At 43.7% G+C, this 18,654-nt stretch overlaps 1 protein-coding gene across 1 annotated transcript in view; it reads left to right on the top strand.

Moving 5' to 3' along the window:
- Positions 1-2,319: 2,319 nt before the first annotated feature.
- ACOT8 (acyl-CoA thioesterase 8) overlaps positions 2,320-18,654 on the top strand; it is a 27,289-nt gene continuing 10,954 nt past the window's right edge. The window contains exons 1-3 of the mRNA XM_069243502.1: positions 2,320-2,518; positions 10,310-10,446; positions 18,534-18,654. The exon at positions 18,534-18,654 is cut by the window's right edge and continues 105 nt beyond it. Coding sequence (XP_069099603.1) covers positions 2,367-2,518; positions 10,310-10,446; positions 18,534-18,654 — 410 coding nt within the window. The 5' untranslated portion in view covers positions 2,320-2,366. The remainder of the gene's footprint in view (positions 2,519-10,309; positions 10,447-18,533) is intronic.

Here is an 18,654-nt window from a genome sequence, read left to right as displayed (position 1 = left end):
TAACAGGTAGAGTATCTACTCCCTCGGGTATCATTTTCTATTTCAAGACGTACAAAAACGTGGGCACATTGTATTGCATACCTTCCCTTTCCGCGTGACAAGAAGTTGTGTATGGTTCAATGTATCAAAGTTTATGAAGATTGCACTTGTGAATTCTGACAGAATGTTTCTGGTCAATTACTCATTTCTTTACACAAACCTTTCCACCCAGTTAATGCTGTGACTTTGACCCATTGTGTCAGATGGCTATTGGGTGAAGCAGGTATAGATGTGACTATCTTTCGGGCTCACTCTGTCAGAGGAGCTATGGCCTCTAAAGCTTTTTCAAATGGGGTAAGATTGGAGGATATCATGGCAGTGGCGGATTGGTCAGCTGATTCTACCTTTGAGGTGTTTTATCATAAACCAATTGTGGATGTGGTATCAGGGGTTGTGAATAAACTTTAAACTAGCATAATCCGAAGCCTCCATTCCTGCCATAGAATTAAAACATTTCTAGCTAACGCATCAAGAATTTTAGATTCTATGAAGGACATGAAGGTGAGGATTATCCCAACCCTCAAAACAGTTATGCATATAATTTCATATGACTATTTTGTATTACAAGATATGTTGATTGTTGGCGATATGACCCATCCCTATATAAGTGTGGATATTAGTTTTTGTCTGTTATCGTCACCAGGGGCGTCTACTACCTCTACTTGAACTTAAGTATCCGATGTGAAGACTTGCTACAGTTCAGGAATTCTAGCCATAGGTGGAGGCCGGCAATGGAGATTGGCTTTGTCAGTAGCTGACATTTCTCCCAGGATCAGATTGATCGGTGAAGTTGTCCTCAAGTTGTTTTTAAGTTGACTTTCCTGTTGTTATGGTTCTATTGCAAAGAAAGTTTAAAGTTTTATTGTATTTAATTGGCTGCTGTTTTGCCAGTAAAGAAAAGAGAAAGCATAATCCTTGCCTCCGTGTCCTTAATAGAATCTAAAATTATTTACGTGTTAGCTAGAAATCTTTGAATTCTGACTGCCATCATCCCTCTATTCAGATTATGTCGTTACTGCCAGAACTACCGGCTTTGACTCTAGCTGCCTGTTTTTACAATTAGCAGCCTGGGGAACGAGGTTAGAATCTAGACTTAGACTCAACATCCTGTGATTTTGGGCAAATCACTTAATCTCTTTGTCCCAAAAAAACATGAACATGACCTTGTGTAATGAAAGTGGTGCTCATGTAAGAAACTTCAATACATTTGGTTCCACTATACAAGAAAACTGCAGAAAAATGCATAAATATGTTAAAAAAAAGTTTTAAAATAAAAAAAAAGGAAAAACAAATAGGTACCCAGTGGATGAGCTGTACAAAGTGAAACCGGAATATCTGGGTAAATCTCAGCTTCCCTGCTTAAATTATGTGGTTTAAGACAAATATTTTATTTTACCAACAATCCTTTCCTTCAATATTGGGTATGAAAGCACTTTCAAATATGTGAGTTCAGACCAGTTGTACAAAAAACTATTGTGTTCGATTTAATAGAGTATAATATTGTGTAGGGTGACCAGGCGTCCCAGATTTGCCAGGACAGTCCGTGTATTCCGCCAGCTGTTGCAGCAAATTTGGCTTCTGTCCTGGTTTTTGGAGGGGGAGACTGAAAACAGTGAAAGGCACTTTTTCAGGTGTTCTAAAGCTGTTCTAACAGGTTAGCACCTGTTATAAGTCAGAAATGTTATTAACAGGTATGGTGCTGGTTTTGAAAACTGCATTTTATTTCTTTTCATAGTGCCTCTTCTGTGTTCCACGCTGCTCTGTTGATGTAAAATTGTAGTCCTTCTATTTTTGCAAAATGTCCTGGTTTTTGCTTCTCAAGATCTGATCATCCTAATATTGTGGTCTAATAATCTGGGCAATGATATGGTTTACATGACAGCTTTCTTGTCTCTGTTCACAAACGGTTCATATTTAAACACTCTTAAAAAGTATTTATCAGTGCAGTGCTATAAAGTGGCATTTTAATGTCAAAGTTTCGGCATGTTAAAGAAATACACGTGTTTGAATTCTAAAGAGATCATATTTACATGACGTTATGTTGTATGATTCATGTAGCAAACATTTTAAGGTTTCAGCTCATGCACGGGCCCTTAGATCCGAGCCAGACCCTTGAACGTGTTGGCTCGCCCTCCTCTACACACGATATGGTGACAGTTGGCAAAAGATGAGTCACATAGAAACAACAGCCTCCTGCCAAGAGTCCATAGTACTAGCTGGGAGTTCATACACCCAATATGGCCGCGCTTGCGCTCTAGCGTGCACGACGTGGAACGCAAAAGTGCAAAGGTTGTTTGGGGCCCTATTTCGCATCACATCTTCTAGCGATGGCGGCTTCCGTGCAGCCGGAAGATGTCACGGATTCACAGGTTCAGAAGGAGTCCCCTGGTGGAGCTCCGCCGCCCGATTCTCCTGATCTCCGCAGTGTCCTAGTGACCAGCGTCCTGAACCTGGAGCTGCTCGACGTGGATCTATACAGGTGCCAGTAGCCGGTAGTCTTCGATCGGTATGTGGGTAAAACTAGAAAAGGGACTATAACTACCCTCCCACCCGAGCTTATAGAGTGCGGCACAGATAGGATATTGGTAGTCGTGGAGACCACAGTGTTAGTCTTTTAAATTAGGACTCTTTACTAGAGGCCCGATTAGTTGCGATATGTAAGGCAACTGCTAACCCCCATATTGCATGTATGAGTTTTGTAGTTAATATTAAGAGATTAAATCTGCCTATAATAAATGGGGGAAAAATAGGGATTGGCCAGAACATGCATATTTTGGGGTGGCAAGCAGCAAAGTGGACGTTAGTGCCCCAAAACTCAGAAAGTCTGCGCAATTTGCTTTTCTTATTATTAACTTAATATAGCGACAGGTGCGTATTGTTTATTTAATATAGGCACTGTGGAACTGAAAGGGGTGGAGAAGCGGTGGTTTCGAGGTCCCGTGTGAAATATTTAAAAACCCTTTATTCTCTGAAGGGAGCTTTAAATGCTGTGTATTATGAATCCGCAGTAACACTAGGCGTCGCGTTATGAGGACTTGGTGTCTGCAGAAGTTTGTGTATACCGAAACACCTACACCTTTCAAGAGTCTCATCATGGGTGTTGAGTGTTTATTAAGAATGACGTAACTTTACATATTTTTGAGCCATCTTGCCTGTTGTTGAAAACTCTGGCTATAAATAAACCCATCTCTACATTTTCAGTGACGGCTGCATATGTTCTAGAATGCCAATAGATACAATCTACCAGCTACAGCAAACTTCAATTTAAATAGCTGAAATTATCGTTTTGTTGCTTACTGTTCAGTTTTTGACGAGTGCGCATGATCCGCTTCCCGGTTGTGCCAGAGAAACTAGTATGTTCTTCAAGTTCTAAGCATGCACTTAAACACTTTATTAGAAACATGCACTGTCTAACCCAATAGGTTTTGTTGTATTATGCTAAGACATACACATAGGGTGACCACCTGATAAGGAAAATTCAGGGCAGTAACAGTCAAAATTCAGGACAAAAGATCATTTTTACGGGCACATCAGAGGATGTAGCACTTTTATAAAATACAGAAGTACAAGTAAAAATTGTTTTATGTTTAGTTTGTTTAAAACATTAGAGTGTTGAGAAAACATTCACACATAGCTGGACAGATTAAATATGAAAAAACTATCAAACCTAAACACTCCAAGCAGCCAACATAAGGGTCAGTTTTCGCCATTCTACCCGGTACCTTGAACGATAATACCAGAAGTAGTGCTCTGTTACTGAACGTAGGCTTAGAATTCAGGGGTAGCAGTAGTACTAGAGTGTGTGAAAAAGAGAGAATGATGGTGAGAACGGAAAGAGTTCTGTATTCTGAGAGAGAAAGACAGATGTTTTGAACAGTGAGAATGAACTGTGAGAGAAGAAGAAAGTAGATGGGGATCTGCAAATTGAGAGAAAGTGCACATGGTGAAAAGAGAAGTTGGGACACAAAAAGGAGCAAAAGCAGGTACAGAAAGATGGTCAGAGTGACATAGAAGGTTGAAAAGAGAGCAAAAGATACATGGGACATATAAAATGGATCTTGTAAGGAACTAGTAGAAAGAATGTGGGAGTCTGAGAGGCAGAGAAGAATGGCAAGGTAGGAGAGGAGGGAACTGAGAGAAGAGGAGGTTGAAGAGGGGTTGAACAGATATGATGTCAGGGTTCACTTTGTAACTTGCATATCAGATCTTTTAATCCCATTTCGAATGCACCATACTCTGCTCTTTCCTGTACATGCAACTCAGTACAGGAACTTCACTTGCTGTGCTTGTTGCTTGAAATGTTAAAATATATATCCCTCAAGGATTTGGCACAGGTGTCCAGAATTGTTTTGGACCATGTACATGCTCAGCTGCCATTAGGGTAGAGTCCCACTACAGCAACGAAATATACATGCCGACAGAAAATCAACGTATGTTATTTTTCAAAGAATGAGGGAGAAATCCATCCAAGATTCCAGCCCGGAGCATTTGTCTGGCAGGTGATAATATGATACTAGAAGAGTTTGGGATTAGAGCACTTCGGACTTGATACATAGACCTTTCTACTTGTGCTCTTCATTATCCATTAACTGGAAATATTGAACTAAAAACTTTACAGACACACAGATTACAATAAAATTAAATCCTTCTGTTCATAGCGCCTTCCTACCAACCCATCCCACAGTCAGCTGAAGTGCTTTTACCACAGGGCCTGGGGCAATGCAAAGGCTGCAGGAATTATAGCTATGTCCCTGATAGGGCTGGCTTTAATGCTGGTGCCAGACAGTGTGAAAATATTTGTTGTGCCCCCCACCCAGACCTCCTTCTTCAAAGATTCAATCCTCCATTGTTGTCCCTCATCCCTACATAGACACGCTCTCATGTGTCTTTAATTTCTTTTACAGCACTAGTCCTATAAGTGTGCAGGGTACAGTAGGTTGTCAGAGTGGCTTATATCACACACATATTATACAGAGACAATGGTGTGTAAGTGTGTAAATCAGTGTATAGGAAATGTTACTTAAGACCATGGCCACTGGAATTGCAATTGTGCAGCCGTGACTGTTTTTACATAATTATAGATTTGCCCCATTTGAAACATTGTCCGTCATCTGCTGCATAATGTACAAAGTTTAGCTTAAACAGTTCAAAAGTTACTAAAAAAAAGCAGCAACACGTTTCTGTGCAATGGTAGGCCCTTTGCGAAGGTTGACTGATCCCCTTTCTGTTGATTATTGCTATATTTGGTGGTTAAACTGGTACTAATGATGTACAACCAATACCCATACAGTGTTGACATGTTAAAAAATGACAGAATAATTATTACTTTTAAAAACTGTGCCGCATTTTATGGCACAGTTTAGCTTTTCTTGTTGCCTGATTTGCTCAGCCCTGTCGCAAAATTCGGCCCTCGCCTGCAGCATATTTTTAGTGGCTCTGCTTAAGAGAATGAGGACTACAACATGTAGGAGTCACATGTCATCCATACTGTCAGGCATTGTATGAAACGTGTGCTTGGTCTGAGAAATGCTAATGCAGATTTAAAACATAACAGTGGTTGGGGTTGTTTTTTTCGAATAAATATTTATTATCTAAAGGAACCCTATTTAGCAACCTTAGAATAATGAAAGAATAGGGAAAAAACAATAAAAGGTTAGAAATCCATGCCTCTACAGGTTCCATGCTGCTTTTTGATTCTTGTTCATAGCCAGGGCCACTGGAATATGTGGCAGGAGAGGACCAAATCATGCAGCAGGTACGACTAAATTATGTGGGAAGAAAAGGTAAGTGATGCTGCGTATTGCAGCATATTTTATGATATTACTTCATTATTTTCTGATTCTTACATTTGTTAAAACTTTCTGGGCATAGATTGTTCCTGATTAATATTGGTATAATAGCCAAATATAGTAATTAGCAAAACTGACCAGTCAAATTTTGCAAATGAGGTTCTGCTGTGCGGCAACATATGTCGCTGTTTGTGCTAGAAACCAATTCCTTTTGTTTTTGTTAAAATCTTCTGGTTATGCAGGAGATGATGGTTTATGTGGCAAATCCGTAATTATGCAAAAAACGCTGTGGCCGCACAATCACATGATTCCAGTGGCCCTGTTTATAGCTCACTGCGCTTATTAAGACTGTGTCTTATGAAGTGAAATTAACAAAATAACTTGGACAGAAACAGTAACCCACTGAAATATCTTTATATATAAAAAAAAAAAAATAGATTTGCATGTTACACATTTTGTTTTGTTGTACGAACACCATTGCTCTACACTACCTTCAGTGGAAAGTAGAGTCAGAACTCGACTAGGCAAAACTCCATCTCTTGAGCAGATGCATTCCTCACCAGAGTTAAATTGACATTTTTATTTTAAACTCCTAGCGCAGAGGGACTCTGGATTCTGTGCTTTCAACCCTGCAAGAAGTGTCAAAATGCAGCCCTCCCCAGTGCTTGGCCCCTGGTGCGGTGACACCAGCCTCTGAACACAATCAGAATGCCATGCCCTAGCAGGAGGAGGCCCAGCACATGCTGTAACTGCACAGAGAGGCCCATTATCATTCTGTATGTTACAGTCGACGGCAAAAAGAATTACAATAGGCAGACAGAAGTCTGTGCCAGGTCAGGGAGAGTCTGCTGCAGACCCTGGAGTTCACAGCAGGAGTGTGTGCTGGCCCCATGAGTGTTTAAGAAATTAGGCTTCTTGCGGGGGGGGACAGCTCATCTTCCAGCAATGTGCAAAATTACAGTCTAAAGGCGTCTGTGATAGGGCTCTTCACGGGCAACAGACAGTTGTTAAATTTAAAGACGTGTGTTCACCCTAAATACACAGCATTTCTTTTACATGGATTGTTTGGTAGTTTTTGTATGTGTGTGGCAGTGTATTGTGGATAGGCTAGTGGGTGGTAGCAAGGATAAATCAATATGGAGATCGATTAATGCATGAGTGCAGGGATGACAGGCCAAATGTGTAGGCGGAAGCAACCTTTCAGATTTTAAAATGTATAAGGAGGAAATGATGTGTGTAGTGAGATAAGCATGTGAGAGCGATGTAACGTGATAGGGGTGCAGTAAGCTACACAGGAGGTGCAGGTTGACAAGCGTGAAACATAGTGTAGAGAGAGACAGTCTGATGGTAGTTGGTTGGTGTTTGCAGAGACAAACATTTGTTTATTGTTGCTAGAGTTGCATCATTTGGTATTTGGTATTTTTTTTTATAAGGTACTCCAAATCAAATCGAAATTCTTGGGTTCGGTTGTTATTGTATCAGTTGATTATTAGTCTTGAATTAATTGTGGCTGGTGGCCCACAAATCCTCATTATGAAATGTAGGATAATTACTAAATATGGCAAATTGCCTTTCTTGGATTCCTGTAAAGATAGCATGCTGTGTGTCATGCAGGAATAGAAAGCCAGGAATAATACACTGCAAGTTTTGGCTCCTTCAAATGCCACCAACTACTGTATTTTATTATAAATCTGGGTATGGAGAACACCCTCTTGTACTGGGGAAAACATCACCTTGATTACCTTGGTATTGACATTCCAAACTGCAACGTCACAAATCTCAAGGAGAAGGACTAGTAGTTTTATACGGCAGCAACTGGCCTTAACCATCCATATCTTGGAACACTGGGGGTCCAAGGAAATCAGGGATGTACAACAGGGCCAGTTCTAGGATTTTGGGGGCCCTGGTCAGAATGGGAATGTGAGAGGCCCTTCTAAGTTGCATACAATGTGACACATTCAGAGCTGTTTGCATTACAATAGATGACCCCCACCTTATGAAACTCCTGGGCTGTAGCTCCTCCCTCTCAGCCACCTACAAGCACCTCTTTTACAGTTCATATGGGCTGAAGGTGTGAGGCTTGCTGGCGCACTAAACTGTGGGACAATTGACATCATGTGCTGCCTCGTTATGGGCATGACAAACCTGCAGAATGTGTCTCCTTGCTACTGCGCCCATAGGAGTGGTCCTACTCCCTAGGTCTTGCTGACCTACGCTGTGTCTGTGAGGTCCATGGGGGGGGGGGGGGTCTCCCGTCCGCACAACTGCAGCGAGATACCACTGTCTTAAATGGATTGGCATGGGTCACGAGAGGACTGGTGTGCAGTGGCCTGGCTGTGTTACACTGGTGCGGGCCTCTTGTTGGTCGGCTACCTGCGAGGTCCTGGGCAACTACCCATGCTTAGCGCCGGCCCTAATGTACAAGGAGATGCAAAAGGTGCAAGCAGTAAGCATGTGGTGCAATGAACAATTGAGGAGATGCAGGAAGAAATTCAGAGTGTACAGAAAAAATAAGACAGGCATGATGTGCATGGTGATAGATACTGGCAGGTGGTGTGGGTAGACAATGAGGAGGTCCAGAGAGACAAGCACTATATGCAGTGTGACATTCAGTGGATGCATGGAAACCGGCTGTGTAGGAGATGGGCAGGAAAGACAGAAAGATGTGCAGGTGTCCCAGGACATTGAAATAATGTGGGGAGGGAATGACATGCCAATATAGGAGGTTGGTTGAAAGTGGTGGGGAAACTGAAGTGCCCTGAATTAGGCTGAGGGGGCAGGGAGATAATCAGCTAACAGTCAAATATCTATTTTGTGTTGCACTTGCCTAACGTTTCGATTGCAAGCACCTGAAGAAGGGACAGGAGTATGTTTCTGCACATGATTTCTGAAACATCCCTCTCTACCTATATTGTCCAATTGCTAAACTGAAAGTGTTGGTGAATCAGACATTACTTCTTACCGAGAGCTGCACTGATGGCCTCATTCCGAGTGAGTCAGTAATCCACCTGTTGACGTCCCCACACCCCCAGGAGTTACTGATACTAGGATACCTGTGTCTCCAGGGAGGCGGGGTTACCAGGCTTTACAAGTGGAACCATGAGGGTCCACTGGGAAATTGGGAATCATGAATTCTGTGCTCAATCATACTGATAATTTCTCCTCGATGCTTCCTCCGCCTGCAGTTTCATCCAGATATTTTGGCTCCTCTTGCCAGCAAGGGCCTCTGGGAGAACTTAAGTACTTGGAATCCAAATTGAGCTGGTACCTCCAGTTTTCGGCCTCATCATAAACTAATAATGGGGGCCAAAGTTTAATGCTATCTGTATTTGTTTTGTTTCACTGTTTGTTCACTACCACCAGCATAACAAATCTGAATGTAGTATTTACAAACACCCCTGCCCCAAATTTGTTTATATTTTATAAAGCTGCACTTGGAACTATTTGTGACATTGGAAGATATTGACTAAATCGCCTCGGTGAATTTAGGAGCTTTATCTCTGATGTAAGGTTTCACAGTGCTCAGTGAAAACAGTCAATAACTATATATTACACCTCAATTAGTAAGTAAAAACTAATGGCAGAGTGGATATTTGTGGATATTCTAAAGACTGTAAGACAAAGTGTTACTGTGCCTGCTTTATGTGCGCGCATCTTTTTCAGGAGTGACAGCTTTGAAAATAAATCTCTTGCCAGAAAACTCCAGAGCACTTGTAATAAATAAAGTTCTTATTCTTAAGAACAAGAAAAAAAGTCGAAATTCAAAGTCTTAGATCAATTTCTTACATGAGAACCTGTATGTAATTGAATTACAAAATACCTGGAATGCATTTTTGGAGAACAGGGTTGTGATTATTCATTTATGGCCCAATCTGTTTCTAATGCATTTTCCCATTTCATTCCTTTTCCATCTTTTTTCATTGTTTCTGTATCCGATATTGTTTTGTTGGGGACATTTTGATTACAGTTGTATAAGTAAATTATTTACCTAAAATCGATAAAATAATTAAAAAAAGGTAAATTATAAACAGGAACTCTAAATTACAATTGAAAGGTTCCATTAGACGACATTGGTGCTCCGACTCTAAACATAGGCAACCATGCTTTCATTCATGTAGTTATATAGTTACTCATCTGGTCATTGTCTTATGTCTTCAACTCATTCATTGAAGCAGTGACTACTTTCACTAACTGACAGACAGACAGAAGAATTTGTATAATGCATATCGCCTGGCAGGGTCTTTGTTGTGGCTGCTGGATGCCTGTCTGACAACCGTCTACCAAGAAGGCACGTGGGATTTAAAAAACATATTTGGAATTGGTTCAGTTGAATTTATGACCTTCCTATAGGAAAGCTGTACTTTGAAACTAAGCTCACTTTCATCCTTGTTAGTTTGATTGTCACTCCAATGTGGAAGTGCTTCATTGGGTTTTTAATCTGGTGCCTATGTTTTTTGATTAGCATCTTCTTCTCTTCATAGGGGAATACATCATTGGGTGCCCACCACCCAGCGGTTATTTGGAGGACAAATTGTGGGCCAGGCCCTGGTAGCAGCTGCAAAGTCTGTTGAGGAGGAACTACACGCACACTCGCTGCACTGTTACTTTGTGCGAGCAGGTAAGAATGTGCTGGGTTAGATATGATAGCGATTGCGTTGAAGTACAGTGTGCTGCAAGTTGGGGGTCAGTTGCACACAACCAAATAAGCTATACACTATGGGGGTCATTACGAACCCGACGGGAAAACCCGCCAAGTTCGGCGCTGACAGTCAACAGAAGACCGCCATTGTTTCCGCCAGCCAGCCCAGCTGGATGCAGGGCCTGAACATTGACGCCGGCTCCCTCTGGAGCAGGCGGCAATGTAGCAGTGTGGCGGGTGCAGCAGCACCCTTCGCGCATTTCACTGCCCGTAAATCAGGCAGTGAAATGCGTGACAGGGCTGTGAATGGGGGCCCCGATTCACCCATTTCGCCAGCCTTTCCCTGGTGGGGTATACCGCCAAGAAAAAGGCTGGTGGAACCTGAATCATTATCCGGCAGGTAGTACTGCTTGCAGCTCTGCCATTTGGGATATGAAACTCCGCCACCGCCAAACTGCCTGGTGGCGGCGGAGTTTCAAAAGTGTCAGTTCTACCACTAACATTATATGGCGGACTGGACCGCCATGGCATGGCGGCCCAGACCGCCATGTTCATAATGACCGCCTATGTGTTTAGGTTTTTTAGAATGCTATGGTTAAGTGGTACTTTGGAGTTTCTAATCTCCCTTGCTGATCTTGCTATATGATGGTGGTGGACATGGCTCTCTTTAGGGAATGATCCTGAATTGTTTAGCCTTTTCCTCCTAGCCTATGCTGTCTTCCCGTGCCGGAACTTAGGACTCTGACTCTTCCACGCTGTCTGGCAGTGGGGAAGCGACCACCCCGTCCTACCAAAGATAGGTTGATGGGAGCGGGTGAAGCACTTGACTGGAGCGCCGCCACCCGGCTAGTCCTGTGCGATAGTTGAAGTAGATACCTGGGAGGTTGCGGCCCGGGATTGCCAAGAGAAATTCTGGCACATGTGCTACACCCATTAGAAACCCCGTTGGCCACGTCCGAGGCTTTATAGAGTATGCCTGTGGGGCATGTGGGCCCCTGCATACAGGCTAGGGATCCTATCCCTGAAGGTGCCTATTCGCAGCTGGGCCCTATACTATTCAAGGGCCTAGGAGTTTGGAGCACTTCACTTTGCCAGTGCTGAGTGAAAGTGCCTGCGTCATCCAAACCAATTAGAAACTGGCACCATTACCCGTGTGGGGTTTTGAGTAGCCAGGCCAGGTATTGATGGGGGGTTGGCCTCTCTAACCCAGGCGCCATGTCCACGACCAGGTGGGGTGGATCCTGTGTGAATGCACACATGGCCGAAGTGACCATGTGACGTGCATTAACGTACTTGTATTTATGATAGGAATGGAGCCTAATGGCTAAGACTGACAGTGGCGGATGAGCACCGTGGTGGTGGCTGTAGCCAAAGTGTCATGCGCAGGTTGATGCATGTGCTAGGGCATAAATGCCTGGGAAGTGCCGAACACCCACGCTTTTGCACTGCCCATAAGAGCTGCTCTACCATACAGTAATATGGGATATTGAGGCTTATTTAGTCCGGTTGCAATAAGGGATTGCAGGGAAGTAGCCTCATACTTTTTGGCATCATTGGACTTAGGATGACAAATCCAAGCCATTGGTAACAGTAGCTCTGTCATTGCCGGCGTGGAAGTGCTACTTATAGGTAGTGGGCATTTCTAGGAGTGGGACTGGTTCTGGTGCCCTGTAAATTAGGCTACATTCCATAGGTCATCTGCACATTCCCCGGAGGACTGCTATAAAACCTGGCCATCGAAAACGATAGATCCCTGTCATTTGGGGCCTGGTGAGATAGATGGGGGAGAGGTTGTGACTGTTGGCCTCCCGGAGCTAGAGCCTGGCACCCATAAAGATAAAGATCTGCATTCCAGGACCCCAGGGCAGACATGGAGGAAATTTAGGGGAGACATCTATAGTTCAAAAGAATCCCCTTCCAACCACACCCCACTCAAAAGGTTTTACTTAGTATAAGTAGGGGTTCTCAAAGTCTGAAACTTAGAGTATCACAGACGATTCAGTGCGGCTGAACCACGTTGATGCACTGCCAGAGGAATCTGGGTGTTCAGGAGGGTAACTGTCCAAGGAAGTGGAGACGTGCACCCTTCCTGATTAGAGACTGGCATGAGGCTGATTGCCTGCTCCTGTTTGGCATCCTGAAGGGGTCTCCAAGGGCAAGTTGGCTGCTCAATGTTCTCTGTGGAGGTCTCAGGGACATTAAAGTCCTCCTGAGAGGGAGCTACATTGTGATCGGTAATATCTGAAGAGTAGTACCCTCTGTTTGCACGTGCATCATGCCAGACTTCACTTGGCAAGAGCGGTGTGCGTTTGGACCAAGAACCAAGTCTGGATACCAGGTATGGGGTAGCAACGTACTGATGACGCTACTGGTGTGTGGCCCTTCATCATGGGAACCACTGCACCCGAGACGACTTGTTAAGTGAACGGATCACTGTTGCGGGATCCTGCTGGGGGCTCGTTGAGGGTGAGTGGGAGGCATTTCTTTCATGTGACCCTCGGCTGCATGCTCATTCAGTGCTGTGCCCATTCATAGGTTGGAACCTGCGGAGGTGTGAGTACAACCCGAGAAGTGTTTTATATGGCCTAGTATTGCACGATGGAACTTGCATCTAGTGTGTTCGTCTGTATAGTTCAGTACTGCTAAGATCAGAGCGTGCTGGGCAGAGTACTTCAATACAGAGGGGCACGGAAACCAAGCCCAGAGTGGAACCAGAATGTCTGGTGCTGTTCAAGTCATCGTGCACCAGACTAGTGCCTCCTGTCCAGGGGGTACAACACTAGGAGTTGGTTGAAGAAGTGCCATCCAGGAACCCCCAGTCTTTAGTGGTACAGCACTGACCACTTTCTACATGGGATCGATCCTGTCTGTGGCCCCTGGAATGTCAGAGGCTCCAGATGGGGCGTCTCCAGTCTCGAGACAGGGTCCTGGTAACTTGTGTGCAACCTGAAGTGTCAAGCGTGGGTCAACATGCCCATCAGTGCCTCTCCATTCTGAAGGTGCTGAATGTGGTTACTATTTGGTAACATTGGATTGTCTGGCAGGACTGGGCACCTCTGAATTGAACGGTTGGACCCAGTGACCACACCCCGTGTTTTGCAGACTCTGAGAGAACCTCTTTTTGGGAGCCTGAACGACTCCTCCTTAATTGTTTACTGGCTATTGTCTTTCTGGTCCCCCACCTTGACCCAGGGAGTTGTGACTTAGCTGTGAGCGGCTGGGTGTCCATGGAAGGTTACTATAAAATTTGGGGTTGCGGTGGGGCGAGTTCAACTGGAGGTTGGTTGGTAGGTGGATGGCGGGTTCGAACCCAGAGGATGTGCAGGCATATGGGCATCCACTTGCCATTCATCATGGCATTGCATTAAGGTGCCGGAAGCGTTTGCATACAAGAGTGTGTGAATGCGTACCAGCAACAACTGATTCCCGGGCCTAGGCATAGGTAGATTTGAGGGAGTGAGTCTGAGTGAGAATGAGCCAGTGCTGCGGCAGCACTGTGGTGTTGCCGGGTACCCAGGCCCTGCCAGGGAGTTCATAAGGTTGCCATCACCTTTTACTGGCACAGCTGAGGCCATCTGTCTGGGTTGCAGTGTTGTTATACTGTGATATACGTTATGCTGCTACTGTCTGCCCCAGGGCGCACTCTGGATTGCACGTGTTACACTGATCATGGGTAACGTGAGGGTGGGCCTAGTGGTGACAGCGGGTGGGCATTTTATGGGGTGCAAGGAGGGAATGAATGGTTTCCTCAAATTTATAAACAGTGATCAATTGTTAATGCAGTGGGTCCTATTATTGTGTGTTGAGCTGTTCATTGAGATTCACAGGCAAACATACATTGCATATTGTTGTATGCTCATTGACATTTAAGCTGAGATCACATTGTAATCAAACTGCGTTAATCATGTGTGTGTATTGAATACAATTTCACTATACATACGAAGCCTCATTTTGAGGTAGTTCAGCCGGGTGTTATGGGACTGCTAGCAGTCGCGGCTCACAGGGTGCTTAAGGGGTGGGGCGGTATGTGGGGGCAGAGAGGGAATAAACATTTATTTAATTGAATGAAAAAAATAAAACCTTTCCTCGCCGCCGTGCAGCTCCTCTCCGTCGCCGGGTGCTGCAGGCACAGGCTCCCAGACTGCTCTGCGCAAATACTGACGCTGCTCAGAGCAGCGACAGGATTGGCTGGGAGCGCTCAGCCAGGGTGCTCCCAGGCAAACTGGGAGCCTGTGCAGGCTCTCTCCAGCCCCGCAACTGTGTTGCGGGGCTGGAGAGAGCCCTGTGCGCATGTGTGTTTGGTCGGGCAAGACGGCCGGCCAGACACACATGCGCTCTATGGGGGAGTGCTGTGCACTCCCCCTCACTTCTCGTCAGCACCGTGGCCCCGCCCCCTTTACCAGAAAACGATCATAAACAAAGTTTATGATCATTTTCTGTTAAAGGTTTTACAGCTGCCACTGTTGGCGGTGCAGCGACGCTCCTCTGCCCAAACGGAGGAGCCACCACAGACTGCTGGGCTTTTGCTTTACACATTGCCTCTGATATGAGCCTGACTGCTCCGTGCCAAGTTCTGCAAGGTTGAGCGCAGGTTATCTATCAGCTGTACTTGACCACCTCAGACAGGAGTGGCTTGTTCCGCCTCACTGAGAATATGCTTTAGCCAACCGGGCCGAGCCACCTCAACAGAGGGCATATGCAATATTCTGAGATGTTTAAAATGTTCCGTTGCTCCACTGTTCATGCTAATAGTGCTAGTTACATATGTAGTGGGCCATCCAATGCCTTGGAACCATCCATGTTTCTGGGTAACAAAGTTCAGCATTTGTTCAATACTTTTTCATTTTGCTGTTGCCTGTCTGGTTTCTCTGAAACTCATGCCGAAAAATCTGTGTTGGGACAGGATATCCCAGTGAACCCGTTTGTTGGGCATATGATGATTTCAACTATTGTTGAAAAGTGATCTGCTGAAATATATATTCCATTTCAGTCAATAGATTTTTTTTATTTGCCACTAATCCCATAGTACAGAAATAACATAGGCAGTTGCATGAGAATGCTCTCAACATCTGACAGATAATACCACTAGATTCATTTGGTGGATTTATAGCAACTTTAGTTGAAGTACTAAGTACTGGTTTTCCGCCAACCACAGTTAGTATGCTAGGTTGTGTGGGCCCATATTGGTATTGTAAGCAACACTCTACAATGGTAAGACTTATACCTATCTCAGGAATGTGTATAGTGTATCTAACTAAAAAACAAACAGTTGTCCATAAGGCCTCAGAGAATCTCCCTTTTCAGTGGCAAATGATTACCTGTTAACTGCTTGACTTAATATTGCGGATCATGTGAAGTGTTATGTTATAGGGGTAACTCCACTAAGGTGAATAGAAAACTGCCCATAGGTGTAGCATGTTTTTACTTCAAGTCCACAAACCCTGCAGGATGGTGTCAGTTATTGCATCAATTATATCATAAGAGATCTCCAGTTACGCTATCAATGATATAATTTAATATATGGGTGATGTTCTATGTGTAGTCCTAAGGAGCATATTGCGGGAGCCCACATTATAGTTAGCTCAGTAAACTATAACTGGTTAATTTAAGTTTTTTTGTTTTTAAATGTTCGTTTTTATCTCATTTTAATGCCTAACTACAACGTCACTTTAACTTTTGTTTTTTTCATTGAATTTCTTTTTTTTTTATTTTTTATTACGTAGGCTATCTTTTTTACCATATCTAAATATAACGTCTCTTTAACTGTTTTTTTTTTTTTGGTGACTTGCTGTTTTTTTTTTTAATCATATTCCGCCAACTTCTGTGCAGGAGGGGCTTGGCTGTGTCTAGCCTAGGATGGCAGCCAGCTGGACACTGACGGCCACTCGCGCTGCCACTACCTTTGGCCATGCACAGCAGTGGTTTGTCCACAGGCACTGTCCTCTAGCAAGGCCCTACGACCAGTGCTACTGTGGATGGCAAGCCCCGATGCACCCAACATCCCAAAGACATGAACCCACAATTGGTTTTATTATGGGTTTTAACATTTTTCGTGTGCACCGTGGTAGTGCAGCATTACCAGTGTCACAAGCTTCACCTTTATGGTACTGTGGTGCTCTGCAAACTTCACCCAAAGAACCATGCATAATACCATGCTACTATAGGGGTGATGCTTGTGTGGTGGCTCATGCAGGATTCCCGCGGTACAAGCAGCCTGATAAAAATTATTTTGGTCCTAGTCGAGTCCCTCTGGGTTCTGCCCAAAAAGTGCCTATGGGTCCGGCTATCCTTACCAGGATACCCTACCCCCTTATAATATTTTTAACATTGTTTCCAAGATTTCGGGGTCCTTTCCTTTAATGGCTGCCACAGTATTTTCTTACAGATTGTTGCGAGCTAGTGCGATTGTACAGGACTGGTACCAGTCCTATGCTACCAAAAAGGCTGACTGGAGAAAAAAGCTCTTTTGACCAGTCCTGAGGGCCATATTTTTTAAAATTTTAGATCCCACAGGTAAAGTCCTAATATGTCTCTTTTTTATCTCCTTTATGACACCCAGAGTGCCTCTTTAAATGCAAATTTCTCAAACAGCTGAATAGATTTGCACCAAATCACTAAAAAAAACAATGTTTTCAGTTAAATTCAAATTTGTATTTGTAATTCAGTTCCTTTTTTCTGAATCCACTACAAATGTTTTATATAGGAAGTGACATGGGCAAATACTGTTGTGAGTTACCCCACTTTTTTTGGCACTCGCTTGATGTAGCCAGCACAAACCTTTCTATGAAGGAGCTTAGGTACGCAAACATTTTTTTGGAAATTTTTATGTTGCTTTATCAAATGGCGCCAAAGTTATTAGCAAAAGAAAAAAAATACTTTCTGTGTGGAAACTGTGGCCTCGCTATAATTACACAGTGGTGATTGCCACTGTGTAAAATGTATATTACCACACACAAACAGACATGTATTGTGCTAATTAGATGGATAAAGTATCATGCTGATGCAATATCTGGTATCCTGTTCATGCTTGGTAACAGCTGAGTACAGTGAAAGATTTTGTCAGCATCCTGTGTTATTGATATGCTCACAAGTTTAACATATTAAACTCTTGCTCTGTCTGTGATGATGCCACCTCATCCTTCCCTATGCAGACTGTAATTATTGTCTATTGTAAACAAGATTCATTTAACCTGAGTGTTGCTGTACAATTCAATCCCATATGCATTAACCTTGAAGCCAGCCCACAGAAAGCACACACCGTTCCAGGTGTGTACTTCGTAATAATTTAGTTTGCTTTCCAAAATGTTTTCTACATGTAACTTTTGACGTTTTACGTAGATTGATTAATTTTATTTCTCCAGAAAAGTCTAGTTTTGTTCTTATTATTAAAATGTGTTTGATTCCCTAAACTATCTGCCTCGAGAGGACTTTCCTGGGGGCCGGCATCATCTGCATGTAGGATTCACTCTGTGCAGCACTTACCTGGGCCCACTGCCATGTAGAAAGCCAGGGCAGGGTATCCTGCATCTAGGCTCTAAAGAGTGACCATATCTACTATTAACACATATCCTGCCACAGAGACATATTGACGGACGGCATTTGACTCTAACACCATATTTTACAATTAGGCAGCAAACACAAACCACATTGTGCTGCTCAGCATACGTCACTATCAGGAAATCTAACAGTGTGGTATTCAACTAACATCAAATGCTACAGCCAGGCAACACTCACCAGACAATGCAGGTGAGTATCCAACACACACACTAGCATTTAGGCACTTTGGCAACTGTCTCTATCCCCTTATCCTTAACCATGAACATATATTATGTAACTAAACAGCAGATCCTTAGACCATGTCCTGCTGCTACGCATCATACTCTAACATGATGTCCTGCAATGGCTGTCAACCAACAGCATGTCCTGCATCAGGACAACTGACTCTAACCATATCCCATAGCAATGCATCAGACTGACATTTTATTGTGAAGCAGACCTGATGGTCGTACCCCAGTGCTAAGTATCAAAAACAGGCTATTATAATAAACAATGTGCTTGTTTTCCAGGTGATCCAAAGGTTCCAGTTCTCTATCAGGTGGATCGAATACGAAATGGGAGGAGCTTCTGTGTTCGCTCGATCCGGGCGATTCAACATGGGCAACCCATTCTCATCTGCCAGGCCTCCTT

Source organism: Pleurodeles waltl, chromosome 7 (assembly GCF_031143425.1).
Source record: "Pleurodeles waltl isolate 20211129_DDA chromosome 7, aPleWal1.hap1.20221129, whole genome shotgun sequence".
NCBI lineage: Eukaryota > Metazoa > Chordata > Amphibia > Caudata > Salamandridae > Pleurodeles > Pleurodeles waltl.
This window is presented reverse-complemented; position numbering and strand designations above follow the sequence as displayed.